The 17,844-nt window shown below is 38.7% G+C and overlaps 1 protein-coding gene across 2 annotated transcripts in view; it reads left to right on the top strand.

The window, feature by feature from the left end:
* SCIN (scinderin) overlaps nucleotides 1–17,844 on the top strand; it is a 54,288-nt gene that overhangs the window by 26,815 nt on the left and 9,629 nt on the right. For both annotated transcript variants that reach the window (XM_085316422.1, XM_085316415.1), the window contains exons 5-10: nucleotides 8,614–8,706; nucleotides 11,459–11,591; nucleotides 13,394–13,482; nucleotides 13,993–14,208; nucleotides 15,312–15,433; nucleotides 15,710–15,800. In XM_085316422.1, the coding sequence (XP_085172548.1) occupies nucleotides 8,614–8,706; nucleotides 11,459–11,591; nucleotides 13,394–13,482; nucleotides 13,993–14,208; nucleotides 15,312–15,433; nucleotides 15,710–15,800 (744 nt within the window). The remainder of the gene's footprint in view (nucleotides 1–8,613; nucleotides 8,707–11,458; nucleotides 11,592–13,393; nucleotides 13,483–13,992; nucleotides 14,209–15,311; nucleotides 15,434–15,709; nucleotides 15,801–17,844) is intronic.

Here is a 17,844-nt window from a genome sequence, read left to right as displayed (position 1 = left end):
TCAATGTTTCTTTGTGTTCCCTTGTTTTGACATTATGAGGTTGGCTGACAAAGAAGCTTGTGTGTTTGGCATACAGAGGAGAAGAGGAAAAGAGAGGAGGGTGAAGGGTGAGGTGATACATCCAGGTGCCAGCAAGAACAAAAGCTTGATCTTCATATTTTGAACAGTGCCTAAGAGTTTGTGGGATATGAACTTAAAGTACGAACTCTGGGGAAAAAATGCTACATGTGCTTGTGCAGCTTTCACAGCAATATCTATCTGCCCTGAATAATGAAAGTTAATCATTACACTGTTCAGTTAAAATTTATGAGGAGTTATGAATGTGCATATGAAGCACAGAAAAACCCCTTGCACTGCAGGGAGCCAGTTGTAAACTGGCAAAAACACATGACCTGTTTTTTTTCTAAATATTGAGCATGTTTTCTTCATTAAAGGTGGTCTTTCTGTAGAAAACTTCCATTTAAAGGACTCATTTCTGCAATGTGTACTCAGACAAAATGTGCATAGCTTGGATCCTCAACTGAATTGACTTCAGTAGAGCTTTGCTGATTTGTACCAGCTGAGCACTTGGCCCAGTGTTTTTCTCAGGACTAAATGGAAAATCAGTGGGTGTTTTGCCTGAGACTGGAAGAGGCTTGTTAGTAGGACTGAGGCTCATTTTTGTAATGCTATGGGTTACCTGTAATGGTCTCCAAGCTGCAGTTTTCGATCTTAATTGTTTCAAGCTGAGTACATAAATGACAGTGAACTGAATAGGAGCTGCAGGTGGCAAGTACATCTGAAAAACAGGCTAAAGCTTTTAATCAAGTCTCTAAATATGAATTTCAGTGCATACATTAAGAATTTACTACAGAATGTTCAGGCATATCATACTGCATGGCATGAAATAAATCATTCATGAACAGTTCTACATAGATGGTTGATAACCCTGTAATTTCTTATGCTAGAAAGGATGCTTATGTACTAGGTATTTAAGTGGGTATCTGAAGTCATTATGAATTTCTGGAAGTATTTGCAATTAAACTATGCAATTACGTGTGTCTCATTCTTCTAGGTAAGAAAACCTCTCATCTTTGTTATATGTACTTCAGCAGCTGTAGTGCTTGCAGTGTTACTGTGTTAGTTGATTATAAGGTTATAATTACATATTAGAATACTAATGCAGTTTGTAATGGCTTTTTTTCTTTTCTATGCTAAACTATCAAGAGATCTAGTAATGGAAAAATGCTATAATTTTCAGTTATTAAATGAGCATAATTTAGAAGAAAAGGCTAAAGAAAAGAGTGTTAGCAGTTATTTCCATGTGCTTTCTAGCATCGAGGGTTTTACTGGACTAGAACTTAAAGAGAAGAGTTTCTTTCTGGATGTAAAAGGCTTGGCGATAYGGCATTTGTGAATCCAGTGTCTCTCTAGAAAGAAATATTCTGTACTTTTTTGCACTAGCACTCATGTTTAGGTTTGTCTTATGGTTTCCAGATATCCTAAAACCCACAGAGCAGCTGTCAAGGGATTTCTGTCAGTGTTGCATTTGTATTTTCTTGAAGTTCTATGATACAGAAAGGGCTTAGTGAGGAAGGCTAGTTAGTTTTTTCTCCATATAAATCTGTATGCGCAGAGATTGGTGTTTTCTCTGCAGGCCTGACCTCTCTGTTCCCTTGGTGTAAGAGCTTCAGTGCTCAGATACCTCCCAAAAGGAGTAACCTATTTGATACAGAACCATAGAATAAGTCTTTTCACATCTAGGAAAGTGTGAAGAACAGCTCTACAGAAGCTGTTCCACATGTTTTAGGGTTGTTTCATTATTTCCAACACCATAGAATGTGTAACGCTGCAGAAATTTTTAAGTATTTTGTATTTACTACAAAGCAGGTTATCCGGGCCTGGTTCTTTGCTTACGTAACTGCCTTTGATACTACCTCACTTTACCTATAAAAATAGGGGGTAGGTAGAATCACGAGAGGGATCTGAGCATTGCAGTAATCAGTGCTGCAATATGTAATTTTTGTGTTGTAAACACTGCCCTGCCTACCAGGCCCCAATACACAGAATCTGGGGAGACACAGGAAAAAATGCAGAAATCAATTAATAGAGGGCACCTAAATTAACAGGAGGAAATGATTTTTGAAAAGACTTAAGTAGGGCTTGTCTTGTTTTTAATAGTATGAAACATTCTTGCTTATTTTCTTGCTCTCTCTGCCTAATACATACCTAATTTTGTAAAGCTTGCAGCAGGAGTCATTAGAGAAGCCCTATTAACATACTCTCTGATGTGCTCTCCTGGATATTAGGGTCCAAATATGGGCTGTATTTTGGCTGCAAGAGTCTGGGTGTCTCATCAGAGGATGCTCCGGGGTACCTTATCTATGAGGTGTATGGGACTGGCAGTGCCTGGTTTGTGGATTCAAACAGTTGTAAACTGGGAAGATATTTCAGTGTGCTAAGCAGCCTTTCCCACCTTCCTGTCTCATGGGCTGAGTGATGAAGCACCTGGCTGCAGCCCATACCGCTCACCCCTGCTCTGCTKCTGCTGGCCAGCTACTGGGCTTCCCCGGCACACGCAGGTTTTCTGGTGGAAATGCAGGCTGCTGATGGTCTGCTGCTCCCTGCTGCCCCAAAGGGGATTTGCCATCTTGCTCTTTTCCTCTATTATTTTTATGGTCTGGCCTGCCACAACTCAGGTGCCAACCTGCATGGTGGCAGGGCGAATGCCCGGCTGCAAAGTAGATCTGAGCTGGGAGGTTTGTGAGTTGTAGCAGCTAAATATTGCTTGTGAGGCAAACTACAGCAAAATGTTAAAGTTGTATTCTCAAGACTGATCTAGATGCTTTTCCCCATGAACATCTTATCCTAGACCTGTTTTACAGAGTGGAAAATTAATGTTAGAATGTCATTATCTTACCAGTAAAGGTTTTACATTCAAATTATCCTGGACAGACATGCAAAGCTGTGAATATTTTATGAAAAGTTGCCAAAGCCTAATGCCCTATTTTTAGGAAGTTAAGCATAGAGCTTTGAATAAAATTATGATTTGCATTTGAAATTCCTGAAACAACAGAAACTGGATAAAAATGTAGGCAATAATTTATGCATCAGAAGTGCTATGAGCAACTGATGCATTTCACTATTTTGCAGCATCCCAAATGCATACAGATCAGGTTTAAATCTTAATTCCATAAAGCCCTTTTGATAAATTACATGGATAAAACCAAACTGACAAAATGCCAGGACTGTTTGCTAACTTTAATATTTTTGTCCGATTCTCAATACATTATGGTCTTTTCAGTCTTAATCTCTGTTGAGGCCAGTGGGAGGTTTTCTGTTCAAGGTTGGTGTGTAATGGCCTCTATTGTTGCTGGAATTGCTCGTGATAGGCAATTTCAGGCAGATATCTAGCCATCTACCTAGGAGCAGTTTAGTGAAAGGGTTTTTTTCCATATAGAAGTGTAGTTTTCCTGAAGATTATGAGTATTTGCTTTGACTGATGAAAAGAGATTCAAGTTACAATAACCAAGAAATAAGCAAATTCAACTATTCATAATCTGACCAATTATCTAAAGTAGTTTTTGCCTGGACCAGAGTATCCTCTGGAGTGTTTGTGCTTGGGCATGAGAACCAGTAAGCAGAAGTGACTGGAGATGAACCTGTGGTTAGCCATTTTCACAGCAAAGCCCTAGAGCCCCTTTTGCCCAGCGATGTTCTGGGCAATGCTGGCACTCAGGATCAGCCAGGTGGCTACTTGCCAGTGCCACTCATTTATCCCTTCCTTTTTTAATTGGATTTTTTCCTTTTACTGGCTAGAGAATTGAGAGTTGAGGCAATATTTATTTCAGGGAAACATTCTTTGTAATATTCTATTCTACTTTAAACGCTAATAAAAATCCAAGTTTTCCTCTGCAGATGAGTTCAGCCAGTGCCTACAGTTCAGACCTAACTATCCTGCACTACAGATCTACTCTCTGTCACAGCACAAACGTGTACCCTGAATTGGTAGTARCAGGATAGACTTGTTCATGTCAGAGGGTGCAAGAAAGTAAATATTGGACTACTAATCCTGATTGTTTTCCAAAAGTATTAAGTAACGGAATATTTGAGGCCTCCAAGACCTGGGATGGAATTYACATGAAATGTAAATATCTGAATTGCCTTTTTTTTTTTTTTCCTCCCTTCTGTTGCTCAGCATGATAGAGAGGAATTCTAGTTTTTTGGAGATTTAGTCACTTTGGATCACAGCAACAAATAGTTCAGTTTTAAACCCAGAAATTTGGCCCAAGTWGTGTATGGTAAGAAGAAACATAAACACAGTGCTAGTATACACAACTTAAACTGTATGAAACCGGTTTTCTCATGGCAGATTGCCTTAATTAACCTTCACCTGACATGTTTTTCAAGTGTTGTTTTCTTAGTCTGTCTTCCAGCCTCACCAAGCTTCTTGCTCCCATTAAATCAATATAAATGTTAACTACTTTACGATGCTGTGCTGGCTTCTCTGGTAAGGAAGATGAAATCTGCTAAATTTCTTCTTTTGAAATGTGCTTTTTTTTTTTTTTTTAACATTGTCATATCCCTACAGATTAGAAACGTTTTGCCTGTGATTTCTTCTATTCATTTTGAGGAAAAAGGAGTTGAGTTTAATTTGTCGGGAAAAGCTTTGGCTCTGTATTTTGCATTTCTCTGAGAAGGGTGCAGATCTATATAGAAAAGAGCTTGTGCACACAGCAAGAAGAAAGTGGATTATGGTTTTGGCAGATGAGATAAGCTACTTTGCATTTACCACAAGAGCGAACTCAGGCAGTTACTGTAGAGGAACTGATGTTCTTTTGGTTATAGCTGTGATTTCCTTTCACTAAGCTGAGTGTCAACACAAAATTTTAACAGAACTTATTAAAACAACTTTTAAAATCAATACAGGTTAACTTCCTTGGGTATATCCCCCATAGACAAGATGAAAGGTGTGGAGATGATGAATGCTTTGGATGAAACATGTTACCTCCCCAAGAGGATGCACATGCAGCAGTCCTATGCTGTTCGGCTATAGCCATATGAGGCAAGCTGAGCTCTGTGGCCGCTGTCTGTAGACATGTTCTATTCTGAAACAACTGTGAAGTAGCTTAACCTTCGATGGGTTGGGGTTAAGCAACCTCATATAYACTGTGGGGCTAGACTGTGCACACCGGCAGCTATGGCAGAATAGCTGAAGTAATGTTTATTTGGACCTTAGCTGAGCCCAGAGTTGCTCAAGCTTTTCTTAAAGACTCTCATAAACYTGCACAGAGGAAGCAATGGTCAGGAGAGAACAAGCATAATTCTGTGATCGAGCAGCAGAGGGTGAGGAGTGGTTTGACAGCTAAYCAATGAATAACATGTAAAGTGATGAGATACCTTCACTTTAGATATAGTCCTTAGAAGTTTGTGTTTCTAGTGCAATTAATAATAAGGAAAAAAAAGGGGAGGGGGTTGCAAAACCTAAGTGTGAATCTATAGCTGTATATTTGCACGAAGTATGGTCTGAAGTCACCTGCATGGTTGGAAGTCTGGGAGGAAATGCGTCTAAGCCATTACTGGAGAGAGATCATAGGCATTCTCAAATTTGTTTAGGTTGGATCTGTGAGTCTAATTTTTTTGGAAGGTGGTGCTGCTCAGTGTCCCGCACCCTCCAGGCAACCCAGAAGAGCCCAGCCCAGGGTTGCCAGTACGCGTGGCCCAAAGACATGAAGATCCAAGAGAGCAGGCTGGCTGGCTGCCTGAGTAGGGAGAAATCTGCAGAGCAAGGTCCCAGGTACCTAGCTACCACAGGCTTTCTATGAAACTGGGTGTATGTAGATAACGATCGTGACATGCGATGTCCTTGAAACTGTCTGTTGATTTAAGTCATTTTATTGTATAACTCTGCAGAATAATCAGGCTTAGGTAGCCTTTGACTATAGCTTCAACTGGCATGACTAATTTCTTTTTGATACATCACGTGAGAATCAGCTATATAATCTGTAGTGTCACAGYTTAGCCAACCATATGCTTATGCAATTATATAATCCAATTCCAGCACAGGAGTTAACAGTTCAATAGTTCAATATACACTTTGTAATCTTATTGATAAAATTATCGGTTGTCATAAAATCCAGAACATATGCAAGAATATGTGTGGAAGTAGCCAAATCATTTGAACTTGCTGTAGAAGGCGGAAAGAGGACTTCTCGGGGAAGAAATTTCTTTAGGGAAAAACTTAAGATTTTTTTTCTCAGCATAAATTGCCTTCTGTGTAAGCACGAAATTTGTGTTTCTGTGATCTCTCCTATTTTTAAGTTTGTACAACATAATTTCGGTCAGATAATAATCTACTCAGGGAGTGACATAATTTGTTCCTAGCAATATGAAAGCATAGTGACTGTATTTCRTACCATGTCACTTGATATATACAGTTCATGCTGCACTGCTTCACACCATGAGACTGGTGTCTTCACTCGCCTTATGTTATTTTGACTGTGTCATCTTCAGTTTTTGATGCTGGTGCACACAGGTGTATCTGTTAGTGATTCAGCTCAAGGCTTACTCTAACAGCTGAGCGGGATGCTTGGCCCTCAGAAGTCTTGGATTTCTTTACCTATTGGGAGAAGCACATCTTGGCCCATTTTAACAAAGATCACCGAAGCGCTAGGATCTACAAGCAACTCTGACTTTGAATGGAGAGGGAGTACCCTCAAGGCTCCTTCTGTGCCCCTCTGAGGAACTGCAGAGGAATTATAAAAATGAGCCTTCCAGTAACACTTCTTTTGTRCTTGCATAGGCTGAAGCACAGGGCTTGGAGCACACTTGGTCGGAGAAGCTCCTGTACAAGCTGCTAGTTAGGAATCGGTGTGGGGGGAGATTTGCCCAGAAGCCAGAATCAGCTGTTTTCTGGGCAGTTCATTTCACAACTGTAACCATCTATGCATGAAGGCAGCTTTTATATATATACACTATATATATATATATATATATATATAAAAAATATATATCTATCCTTAAGCTACATTTACAACAAAACTGTAAAATAATTGTGGAGCCACAGGTATTCGTTATATATGACAAGTTAAAACTCTGTCTGTGTCAGTAATCAGTTTGTGAGTGTGAATGGGATTTTGTTGAAAATACCTAATAAAGCAAATAAYATGTACATGATTACAGACTTTTGGAAGTTTTATTAACAAGAGTCTTTTACCCTCTTGATCTTCACTGATATTTCAATGCTATAAAAGTTCTGTTCAGAGTCTGTTTTGTACGTGTTTGGGTAAAGAAACTGCCTGTTACTTGGCAGTTTTCTGACCCACGCATGGCAAAGGCAACAGATGCAATTTCTTGGATACCCTGCAGCTTGCGTGTAGGCTACAGTTTAGTGAAAACTAATGGAGGAAACATTTCAGAAAACTTGTGATGGTTTGCTGCATGTGCCTGTAGTCTTCAACTAGTCATTCAGTAGTAGTGCGGCACTCTGCTATGAAAATATAGCCCTGGTTGGCCAATACATTAGCAAATCTACAGCCACATAGTGTAAATCCATGACTTGCTGACTGATGGCTATTAAAGAACTACTGGTTATATCTTTCTTAAAGATTCAGGGCAGTACTTTCTTGGTTTCCACAAATCAYAGGTAAAGTATTTCAGATTAAACTGGAACAATTGCATTCACCACRGTGCTGTGTTTTTACAGGCTCACCACATCAGGATATGCCATAGATGGCTGATTTATGTTAAATATTTATGCTGTGTTTTTTTTTCTTACAAATTATTTGCAGCTGTATGCATTGTTAGGCTTCCCTGTTATCAAATATTTGCAATGTTTTTGCATGCAGCCCCATGCCATATGCAAGCATACTGTGTCAACAGCAAAGCTGTTACTTCCCTTGTATTTGAGATTAATATTTAGTTACTCAGACATATCAATTACTCCCATCTCCCCTCTGGGACATAATCCTGATGAAATCAATAAAACTGTGTTTGTAACATTTGGGTCTGGTTATATAGGAATCAGTAAGGAAAAATGTTATCATTAATAGTGAGTAGCCAGGATCTAATAGTCACTACCTGATTACCATTACATGTTCTTGATGAGCTACTATATTCTGCTAATAAAAGTTGTTAWAAGATTATCCATGGTGTAAAACTATGATGTTAAACTACCACAGTGTTACAATTGATAGTAGTGGAGCAAGAAAATGTTTTTTCCACCTCATAAATTCTTTTTGAGGACTTATCTATTTTTTCCTCATTAAAATGACATTAAAAATCTGCAACTTTATTATTTTTGAGCTAACAATCTGATGTTTTTATTGTCAATTGAAATATCTTTAAAGATAACTTCAACCCATTTGTTTCACTTTGTCGACTTTTAGTATGTTCAAACATTTCAAGAATAGTCATTCCAAAAACTGTCAGATGAAGCCTTGCTTACTAACAGCAGTTAATTTAAATTTACCTATATATTTTTGAACAAGGCGTTGAAGAGTTTGGATTTAGATTTGATTATGAGTAGAGATGACCCAGACTGATTACTGGAACAACACGTGACAATACTTAGATATTTGTACTTTGGAACCTAGACTCTCTTTGCATTRAATTTATTATTCTCTTGTTTTACAGGTTTTAGGAAACAAGCCAGAGCTTCCTGAAAGTGGTGGTGATGATGATGAGACAGCTGATATTATGAAYAGGAGAAGTGCTAAATTGTATATGGTAAGTAATTTTTCTTTTTTTCCCTGAGTTAGGGCCCTTGCATATGCAGTTCTGGCTTCAGTTATAAAACTCCGATTGTGTTAATTGATTGCAGTCCATAGACAAGATCCTCAAAGACATCAGTCAAGACTGCTCAGTTAAAGTAAAACAAAACTTTCCTCCTGTTTAATAGCGACTGGACTGTCTGACTGGATTACAGTCCTATTTACTCAGGAAACAAACTAAATATGCTAGCAGGAAACTATATTTCATGTCTTCTAGGCCTTAAAAATTAGGGTTTTAGTAGTCATATATGACTTAGTTATTCTTAGCAGAATTTGAGAGAGGAACAATTATGTAATATTTTTCTAATAAAAATCCAGAAGAACTTGAATGCATGCTCCTTTCTTTTGCAGAAGTCTTTTCCTCCTTCCTCATCTTCAATGGCTTGATAATAAGTAGGACAGTGCCAATGTTATAAAATTGCCTATTAACAAAATGGATACAATTTTTATTCCATTTAAATCAGGGAGATTTTTATGATTAGATATAGTGAAGTTATGATTTGTCCTTATATCATGCTATGGATTCTGTTCTTGCTTAGAAGGGGCTCATAATTCTTTCTTATAGTTAACAATATATTACATTATATATAAAGTCTATACAATCAGTTCTCTTTAAGTAATAGAGATAGGGAAGTAGTTAAAAATTAGTGGTATTCTGTTAGAAAGGATGTGAGAATAGCTTATTCTTTCCTAATATGGTCAAAGGATCTACATATCTCTTTAAGCTGGCAAAATGTCAGCAATAACAATTTAAATAAATTRTTGAGTATTGTGATATTCATTCAATGCATTATTCAACAAATAGTCTGTGACTTAATTTAACAGATAACCATGAAYCTAAAGCATTTTGTTGGTTACCAGACCCAAAGCAGACGCAGGTTTTTGTAGGTGATCCCTTTTACAAAAAGGCCTGTGTTTAAATTGAAATGTAAAATGTTCCATTTCACTGATGTTTTTAACAAGAAGCCACAAAACTGAAGCAACAATCTATTTCCGGCTCTGTGTTTTCTTCTTCTGTCACAGCCACCGTTTCTTTCATATTCTCCCRTTTGAGAAAAGGAGTGAAAAGGAGTAAAAACATACCTAGAAGAGGGAGAATATTTAATGAAAAACTAGAAAATACTTTCCTCTGTGCCTCCCCCCCCAAAAAAAAAAATTATTTTCTTCTGAAGATTTCATGAAGAGTATTCTTTTTACACGTGCTCATCAGCACTGAGTTCTGGACCCCCATTTTCAGCATTTGGTGCTTTTGTTCACGCAAAGCGGTTGCGTTGCAGGATACAAAAGTCGCTTTCCTGCATCCCATACGGAGATAAAGAGTTTAGTCAGTGTGGCAACATCCTGGCGGCACTAAGCGTTCCTGGCTCTGCCCAGGACCTTTCGGGTGCCATCTGTAGTAGCTCGAGGCCGCTGTGAGGTGTGAGCGAGGGTGAATCACCCCTGTGCTTGCGCCTCTGCATCCCGCAGTTTGTGGTCTCGGGGTTTACAAGAGACTTGCACGAGGCCGTTGATGTTGCAAGGCCGCTTTTTGCGCCTGCTGCCTGCGTGTAGTTCCCGTTCATCGTTCCAAAGAATCTGGCACGTGTTTCTCACCTTTCATAGCAGGGTGTTTGGCTTACTTTATGGGAGGGGAAGGAAAAGAAAGAAAAGTAGTAGTTTTGCATGTATGGTCAGGGCAGTTGTAAAAAGACAATAATTTAGAAATATAGTGATATATGTAAAGCTAACTATATAAGGAAATATAAAGTGCTTGCGGTGAATTTTGAATCATAAGAAATCTCAGAACATTTTGTGGATATCTAGTAAATTCCTTTAAGTTCACAAATCCTGCTAACAGAATTCTATGAACAAAATTCTGTATGTGCTGCAATATAACAGTGAGTGTCAAAGTCAGGAGAGAGGCTTATAGCAAGTCCTCAAAGTAGGCGTTTATTTTTATTTTCAATATGCAGTGTAATTTCCATCTTGTGTTTCCATAATACASAACATAGGGTAAAAAGACATTTAAAATTAATATGAAAATTTAATTAGGAAGGKAAATGAAGACTACTAGAAAAGTAAAAGCCACAATAGTATAGAACTTTTTTTGCTGGCCTCTGAAGCCATACAGGAATGAATTTTGAATTTTGAAGTGGAATCCCTGAACAAACTGGGAGTTGTGGTGAAGGTTACAAAGTAGATGCTGCAACAGRTCTCATATGACCATTTCTTATTACAGAACTATAGATTGTAAATGYGGATATTTCAGTTGTAATAGTGCCGGACTATTTTATCATGATTTCAAATGGTCTTGTGCTATGTGTAAATGTGCTTTTGGCTTCAGTTCTGGTTGCTTTGTAGAAGATGATGCTTAAGGCTCCACCAACTCCGTAAAGTGTATAGTGTGGACTTAAGAAAATATGGATTTTTTTTAACTGTGAGGTGTTCACTGAATGAGTTGAAACGAGCTGCTGAAAAAAGACYTATTTTAAAAAGTTGTGACACAGGGATCCAAAACAATCACTAAAATTGACACCACATCTCCCTCTATTGGACATAAAATGAAAAGGAAAAAGTCATTAGCCATATTTACTTTCCAGCAACATACAAATTTTATACAGTCATTTGTATAAGAATAGTTGCTGATTTCTGTAGCAATTTGAGGAGGGGAAAATAATTTGCTTATAAAAGGCAGAGCTGATCTAAATATGAAATGACTGCTTTCTTAGGTGTCAGATGCAAGTGGATCCATGAAGGTGTCAGTGGTAGCAGAGGAAAACCCCTTCTCCATGTCTATGCTTTTGTCTGAAGAGTGCTTCATTTTGGACCATGGCGCTGCAAGAAAGATCTTTGTGTGGAAAGGTAAGAGATGACTTCTATTGTAGGTGTATAAGGAACGCAGATCTGAAGTCCACACCATGCCCGCTGGACACTAGTAAGAATTTAATACTGGCTGGACACAGTACCCTGCACACAATTTCTTACTTGAGCAATTCTTCCTTGATGTAGTCAGTGGACAGGGATTGCTCATGTGAGTAAGGGCCTCAAGACTGAGGCCTGTCTAAGTATCCTGAGTATTTTGGGGCATCTGTAACTTTGGGCACTTAAATGCTTAAGYGTGTGGCAATTATGAAGCAACCATAAAGAATCTTACAAGTTTTATGTATCACCAATAAATATCTATCTTCTGGGGAAAAAAAAATTAGAAATTGAAGGATTGATAATGGGTAGATACTGCATTTCCGTATGMTGCAGAAGGTGTTAAATTTAAAGGTGAGTGGTTAATACAGTCTGTATCTCATGTTTTGACTAAAAGTGTAAGCTTATAAATACTTTGATGCTTCTTTCTTTTCCTGCAAACATGTCTCTATGCTATCCTCAATGCTCGTGGGAGTGTGTGTAATTGCTTTGGCTGAGCACTTCCCAGGAGAAGACTGCTGCAGAGGGATTAGGTCTGGACTCCTTGTGGCTGGAGTGTTACAGGATTACCACTGCATCTGTTGTAGAGTGTCTCCTCTTCTCTGACTGTGGCTGTTTATTCTATGGCATTTGCATTTCTTTTTACCATATGCAGTAGCAAATAATTAATCAGTGCAGTTGTCAAGCTTTTGAAGTCAATCCAGGAAGCACTGTAAGCATTTTGCTTAAATGTTTAATTTRCAGTTAGGGAAGCCTGCTTTAAAAAAGACCATTCTTTGGGCACTGTGCTCAGACGGCCTGTGCCCCTGACTCCTGCTTTCCACTCCCTGCCTGTTGGCTCATAGAAGAATCAAGCCAACAAGACCAGACATTTATATACAATTTAGGCCCTCTGAATATGGCCACACATGTTCCTCTGTGCATCTTCACTTTGCTGCTGTTGGCAAGAATTAAGTGTGGAATTAGCCTGCGAGTCTCACCTTGCACTGGGAGGCTGCACCATTTCTGCTGGAAATCTCCATACCACTAAGCTGAGGAGTGTGACTTACTTTGCTAATAGTCTTATTCAAAGTTGACTGTGATGAATAGCTTATCAGACAATCTTATTAGACTAAGAGGTCTCYGGAGAATAGTCATTGGCAGCGAGCTGGGACACAGAACTGATACACAAAATTATCCCACAGAGACTTTCAGAGATGTCTAATATCTTTAGCTGAAAAAGGAGCAATTAACCGCAGAAGGTGGTAATAAATTGTACAGCATGGCTGGATTAAATAGGAGTTTCATCTTCTCAGATTGTGTAACAGTGGTGCTGCTGATGAAGGGAAGGCAGTTCTGGAGAGCAGCGTTATTTAACATATTATAGTCCAGCAAGGAAAAATTCAGAGAAGGTTGCCCTTGTGTTCTTTGTTGATGCATAGCTTAAACCAAGCAGGTATCATAAGTGGGTTTTTTTGATAGAAACACATGTTAAGTAAAAAAGAAATGATCTTTCTTTTTTTCTTCTTGACCATGTTAAAAGTAAGATGCTGTGTTTTGGCCACAAAGTTTTGACTTYGTGTGAATCTTATTACTCATGCTGACCAGCATTTGTCTTTGTGCAAGATTGAGATGAGCAATGTGGAAGAAGACGTCGCTCAAGGATATCTTGTTCATTCTGAGATTTTCCCTGTACAGTTCCTTTTGCAGAATCAGTGGTCTTATTCCCATTTCCCACCATATTGTTATCCTTCTGTTTTAACCAGGCAAAGATGCTAACCCACAAGAGAGAAAGGCAGCCATGAAGAACGCTGAAGAGTTCATACAGCAGATGAATTATCCTGCCAACACGCAGGTGTGGTCTATTCACGAGATGATACCAGGAAAGAATAAGCTCTGTTAAAGGCTTTGTTTTTAAATTGGTGAAAGTATTTTTAAGGGCATATAAGAAGCAATATTTCACTAACACATCATTCAGAAAAGTTTGGTTTTGTTAAGGTAGTTCAAAGACCRGGAAAGCGTAGAAAAGATCAAATGATTGGACAAGTCAATAACATACACATTATTTTTCGTTCATTTAAATTAAGACTCTTTTGTCTCTTGCTCCCAAATCAGTTTAAAGCTTCACCTTTCATATTACCAAATCCATGTACCATCCCATACATAGAACCCCCCAGCTAAGCAGATCATAGCGCTCTCCTAGCATGGTCTCTTATCCCAAAGAGGATATCTGTATCTGGTATCACTATTTTTTTCAGAGACCTTCTYTGGAAGAAGGAGGTTGTGTGTTATGCTTTGGAAAGAGGCAGACCCAGATTAGTCTGTTTTGGTTTSCTTTTGTTTCATATGTCTTGTTTCATTTCAGATTCAAGTTCTTCCAGAAGGAGGTGAAACACCAATCTTCAAACAGTTTTTCAAAGACTGGAAGGATAAAGATCAAAGTGATGGCTTTGGAAAAGTTTATGTCACAGAGAGAGTGGCTAAAATTGAGCAGATTGAATTTGATGCTACCAAGTTACATGAGTCTCCACAGATGGCYGCCAAACATAATATGGTAGATGATGGTTCAGGGAAAGTAGAGGTAATTTTTATATTGTATTAAATTGTAATCCACCTGTACTTTCTTCTGTTTTGCAACTTAAACTGTTGTGTGCCTACTGTGTACTCCTACCACCCAAAAAGCTACTTTTAAGAGGAAAGGGAATTTCTCTGTCTGCTAAGTCATGCTATTTTGTGAAATGCTCTGATGCTCATGAATGATGGTGTAAGTCATCAGTACAAATCAAAGACCAGGAGTAATACCCCTTTTAAGTAATACATTTTAAAACAATACTTTAAAGGAACACTTCTGCCTCACATCAGCTTGAAATCTGGAATGGTAAAATTTGCCCCTGGAGTTAGAAACTCATTCTGTATCTTTGTCCCTCATGTATCTATCATATCTACTTTCTAGAGGAACTCTCTCTCTAGTGGGTCTCCTAGCTAGCCTGGATTTGGAGGAAAAAGATGTGTAGCATCATGTGTAGTGTGTGATTCCAGCCATGACTGCACAGTTCTAAATCTATCAGTATGCCGTTGTAGCAATATCGGAGCTACAGGGTCAGGCCAGCATTGCACCAGCTTGTTCAGGACCAGGTTGGTCTGCATGCTGGGATGGCAGAAGAGAGGAGGGARCAATACCTACATTTCATTGGCATATTCTCTGGGATTCTAACCTGATGTTTCAGATGGTACCTAGACTTGACCAGAGCTGCTGAGATCTAAATCATTCCTTTTATATAATTTTAGCAGTGTGTTTTTTGGAGAGCAGATGATAACTGACCCAGGCTGTACTGCATCAAATAGAAAGAAATCTGCAGATCAGTGTTATCTGTCTGTGATGTACCTTTACCATATGATATATAGTTCTATGATGATCATAATGTTGTGCCACTCATGTTTGAGATATTAAGAAAGAAGGTGAAATGTGGCATTATGAAATGGTCATATGGCATCAAGACAAAGAAGTATTCTGCAGTGGCCGTAGAGTGTACCTACCAGCTTCATGGAGAAACTTTCTTGGTTTTATTCTGTAACGTTTCAGAACAAAACCAAATGTTGTTCRAGGGACAACACAGTAAATTGCTTCTTTCAGTGTCTCGAGATGAAGTTCAGCTTTTTCTAGTGATTCCTCTGTTTTTCTAGATCTGGCGCGTGGAAGACACCGGCAGGGTTCCTGTAGAGCCTGAGACATATGGGCAGTTCTATGGGGGTGACTGCTACATTATCCTCTATACTTACCCTAAAGGGCAGATCATCTACACATGGTATGTCTGATCTGCTTTGCACAGATCTCCAGCATGTGGATATTTTCCTAGAGTGATTTTATCTCCCATGGAAAACAACAGAATCTTGTATAAAATTTAAGATTAGATTTAGTGTGTGTGTGTGTATATACATCTATGTGTGTGTGTGTATACATATATATATATATATGTATATATATATATATATATGTATTTCTCTACAAGCTCTGGATCATTCTGAAACTGGGTTTAACCATTGGTTGGTTGGTTTGTTTTTTTTTTCCTCCTCTTTCTCAGGCAAGGAGCTCAGACTACAAAAGATGAACTGGCTGCATCTGCATTTCTAACTGTTCAGCTTGATCGGTTATTGAATGGTCAGGCTGTGCAGGTTAGTATCTTTCAGATGAAATTGAACAAATACAGCATATGGTATAGATGCAAAAATAATGGGAACYGAAAGGAGGAGATAGCTTTTGAATATTGGGAGTATCAGCTGCTCATGGCAACTCCTGTGCCTGCATTTATCATGTAGTGAAATGTTTTAACTTTCTTTCCTCAGTGAGTGAGCTACCTGAAATTATTTTCATTTTACTACAGATTAATGGCATGGAAGTTAACATGGAGCACTGTAAATTTACCTCCTAGCTCACCTTATGCTGGTGCCCATACTATTAAATTTTCTTAGGAAATTATATCTAATCTTTAAGCACTCCATGCCACTTTGCTTAATTGCAGAAAACAGATATATCTGCTTTGTTAAAAGAAAAAATGAACAAACTTGTGTTCATACAATCTTCTTGCCATCCACATTTTATGAGGTAAAACCAAACTGTCTGTTATTTGAGTTCACTTGGAATAAAAATAATTTATTTTCTGCAGCTATTGTCTTTTCTTCATACAGCTTGTATTGTATTTGCCTTGTATTTATCTTATAATGCCTTTCTTGTAGTCAGTAATCTTTGGAAAACGAAAATTACTTTGCAAACCACCATGTATATATCTACAAGCTYAACCAGGCAATTCTGTATTTTCCTTAGCTATTATTAACAATCTTTACCCTTTTTTTCCCCCTCACATATTAATGCAGACTAACTTCAAGGTTCAATTTAGGATTTACCTAACTTGCTAGCCTTTTCTATTTGGAAGACTTGTCCCACTTTTGCTCAAATAAATAAAAACTTATTCATAGCCCTTTGTGAAAGGGTTTGTCTTCTGTGCCTCTTATTTTTCCCATTTGCTACAGTAGAGGTTATTTTATGACAGAAAGAAGTCCTTTTTAAGTCAAGCGTTTTGCCCTTTTTCCTAATGCCTGAAGCACAGTCATATGTTGCATGTRTGCATGCAACTATGTGGGTAATTGCAGGTGCAGATGTCTTTAGATGCCTGTATCAAGCTAAGCACCACAAACTCCTTTTCTCAACAGGCATTTCCCACTTGAATCATCCTATTTGAAAGCAGATGTTTAAAAGAGCATAGATACTTCACATTTTAAAACTGCCTTTCTTTTCTTTCTACTGTCTATAAACTGGGGGTTTAGTCCTTCCTACCTTTACAGATGCTGCATRTAACTAGTGGAGGCTGAAGGATAAGAATCTCCTGGGGGTAATTCACTSTAAACTGGGTGTCTGATGGGGCAATAGCCCTGTATGAGCAGCTCTGTGTCTACCCCTTTTGATTATATAAGAAGCTGAAGTGATTAGGCTAGAGAAGCCTTGCTTCTAGCTAAAATGGAGAGACATTTTCACTCTCCCAGTGATGGAATTTCCTGTGTTTCAATTTGTGCCCATTGCCTCTTGTCCTGCCACTGGACACTAATGAGAAGAGTCTGGCTCTGCCCTTTTTACTTCATCCATCAGATGTTTATCCACATTGATAAGATCCCCCCTGAGCCTTCTCTTCTCCAGGTAAAAAGTCCCAGCTCTCTCAGCCTCTCATATGAGAGATGCTCCAGTCCCTTCATCATCTTAGTGGCCCTTTGCTGGACTCGCTTTTGCAAGTCCACATCTTTCTTACACCAGGGAGCCTAGACCTGGAGCCTTCACACCAACACTGCAGGTGTGTCCTCACTAGTGCTGAGGAGATGAGAAGTATCACTTGTCCTCTTGACAATATTTTTTTCTAATGCAGGCTAGGATACCATTAGCCTTTTCTGCCACGGGAGTGCATGGCTGACCCACGTTCAGCTTGTTCACTCGTGCTCCCAGGTTCCTTTGCTACAAAGCTGCTCTCCAGGTGGTTGGCCTCCAGCCTTATTTCTCCCCAAATACAGGACTCTGCACTTCCCTTTGATGAACTTCGTAAGGTTCCTCTCGGACTATTTCTCTAGCCTGTTGAGGTCTCTCTGAATAGCATCTGGTATATCTGCTACTCCTCCCAGTTTTGTATCATCTTCAAACTTGCTGAGGGTRCGTTCCATCCTATTGTCCAGGTAC

The sequence above is a fragment of the Rhea americana genome, unplaced genomic scaffold (assembly GCF_003343005.1).
Source record: "Rhea americana isolate MKP2758 unplaced genomic scaffold, rheAme1 scaffold_112, whole genome shotgun sequence".
Lineage (NCBI taxonomy): Eukaryota > Metazoa > Chordata > Aves > Rheiformes > Rheidae > Rhea > Rhea americana.
This window is presented reverse-complemented; position numbering and strand designations above follow the sequence as displayed.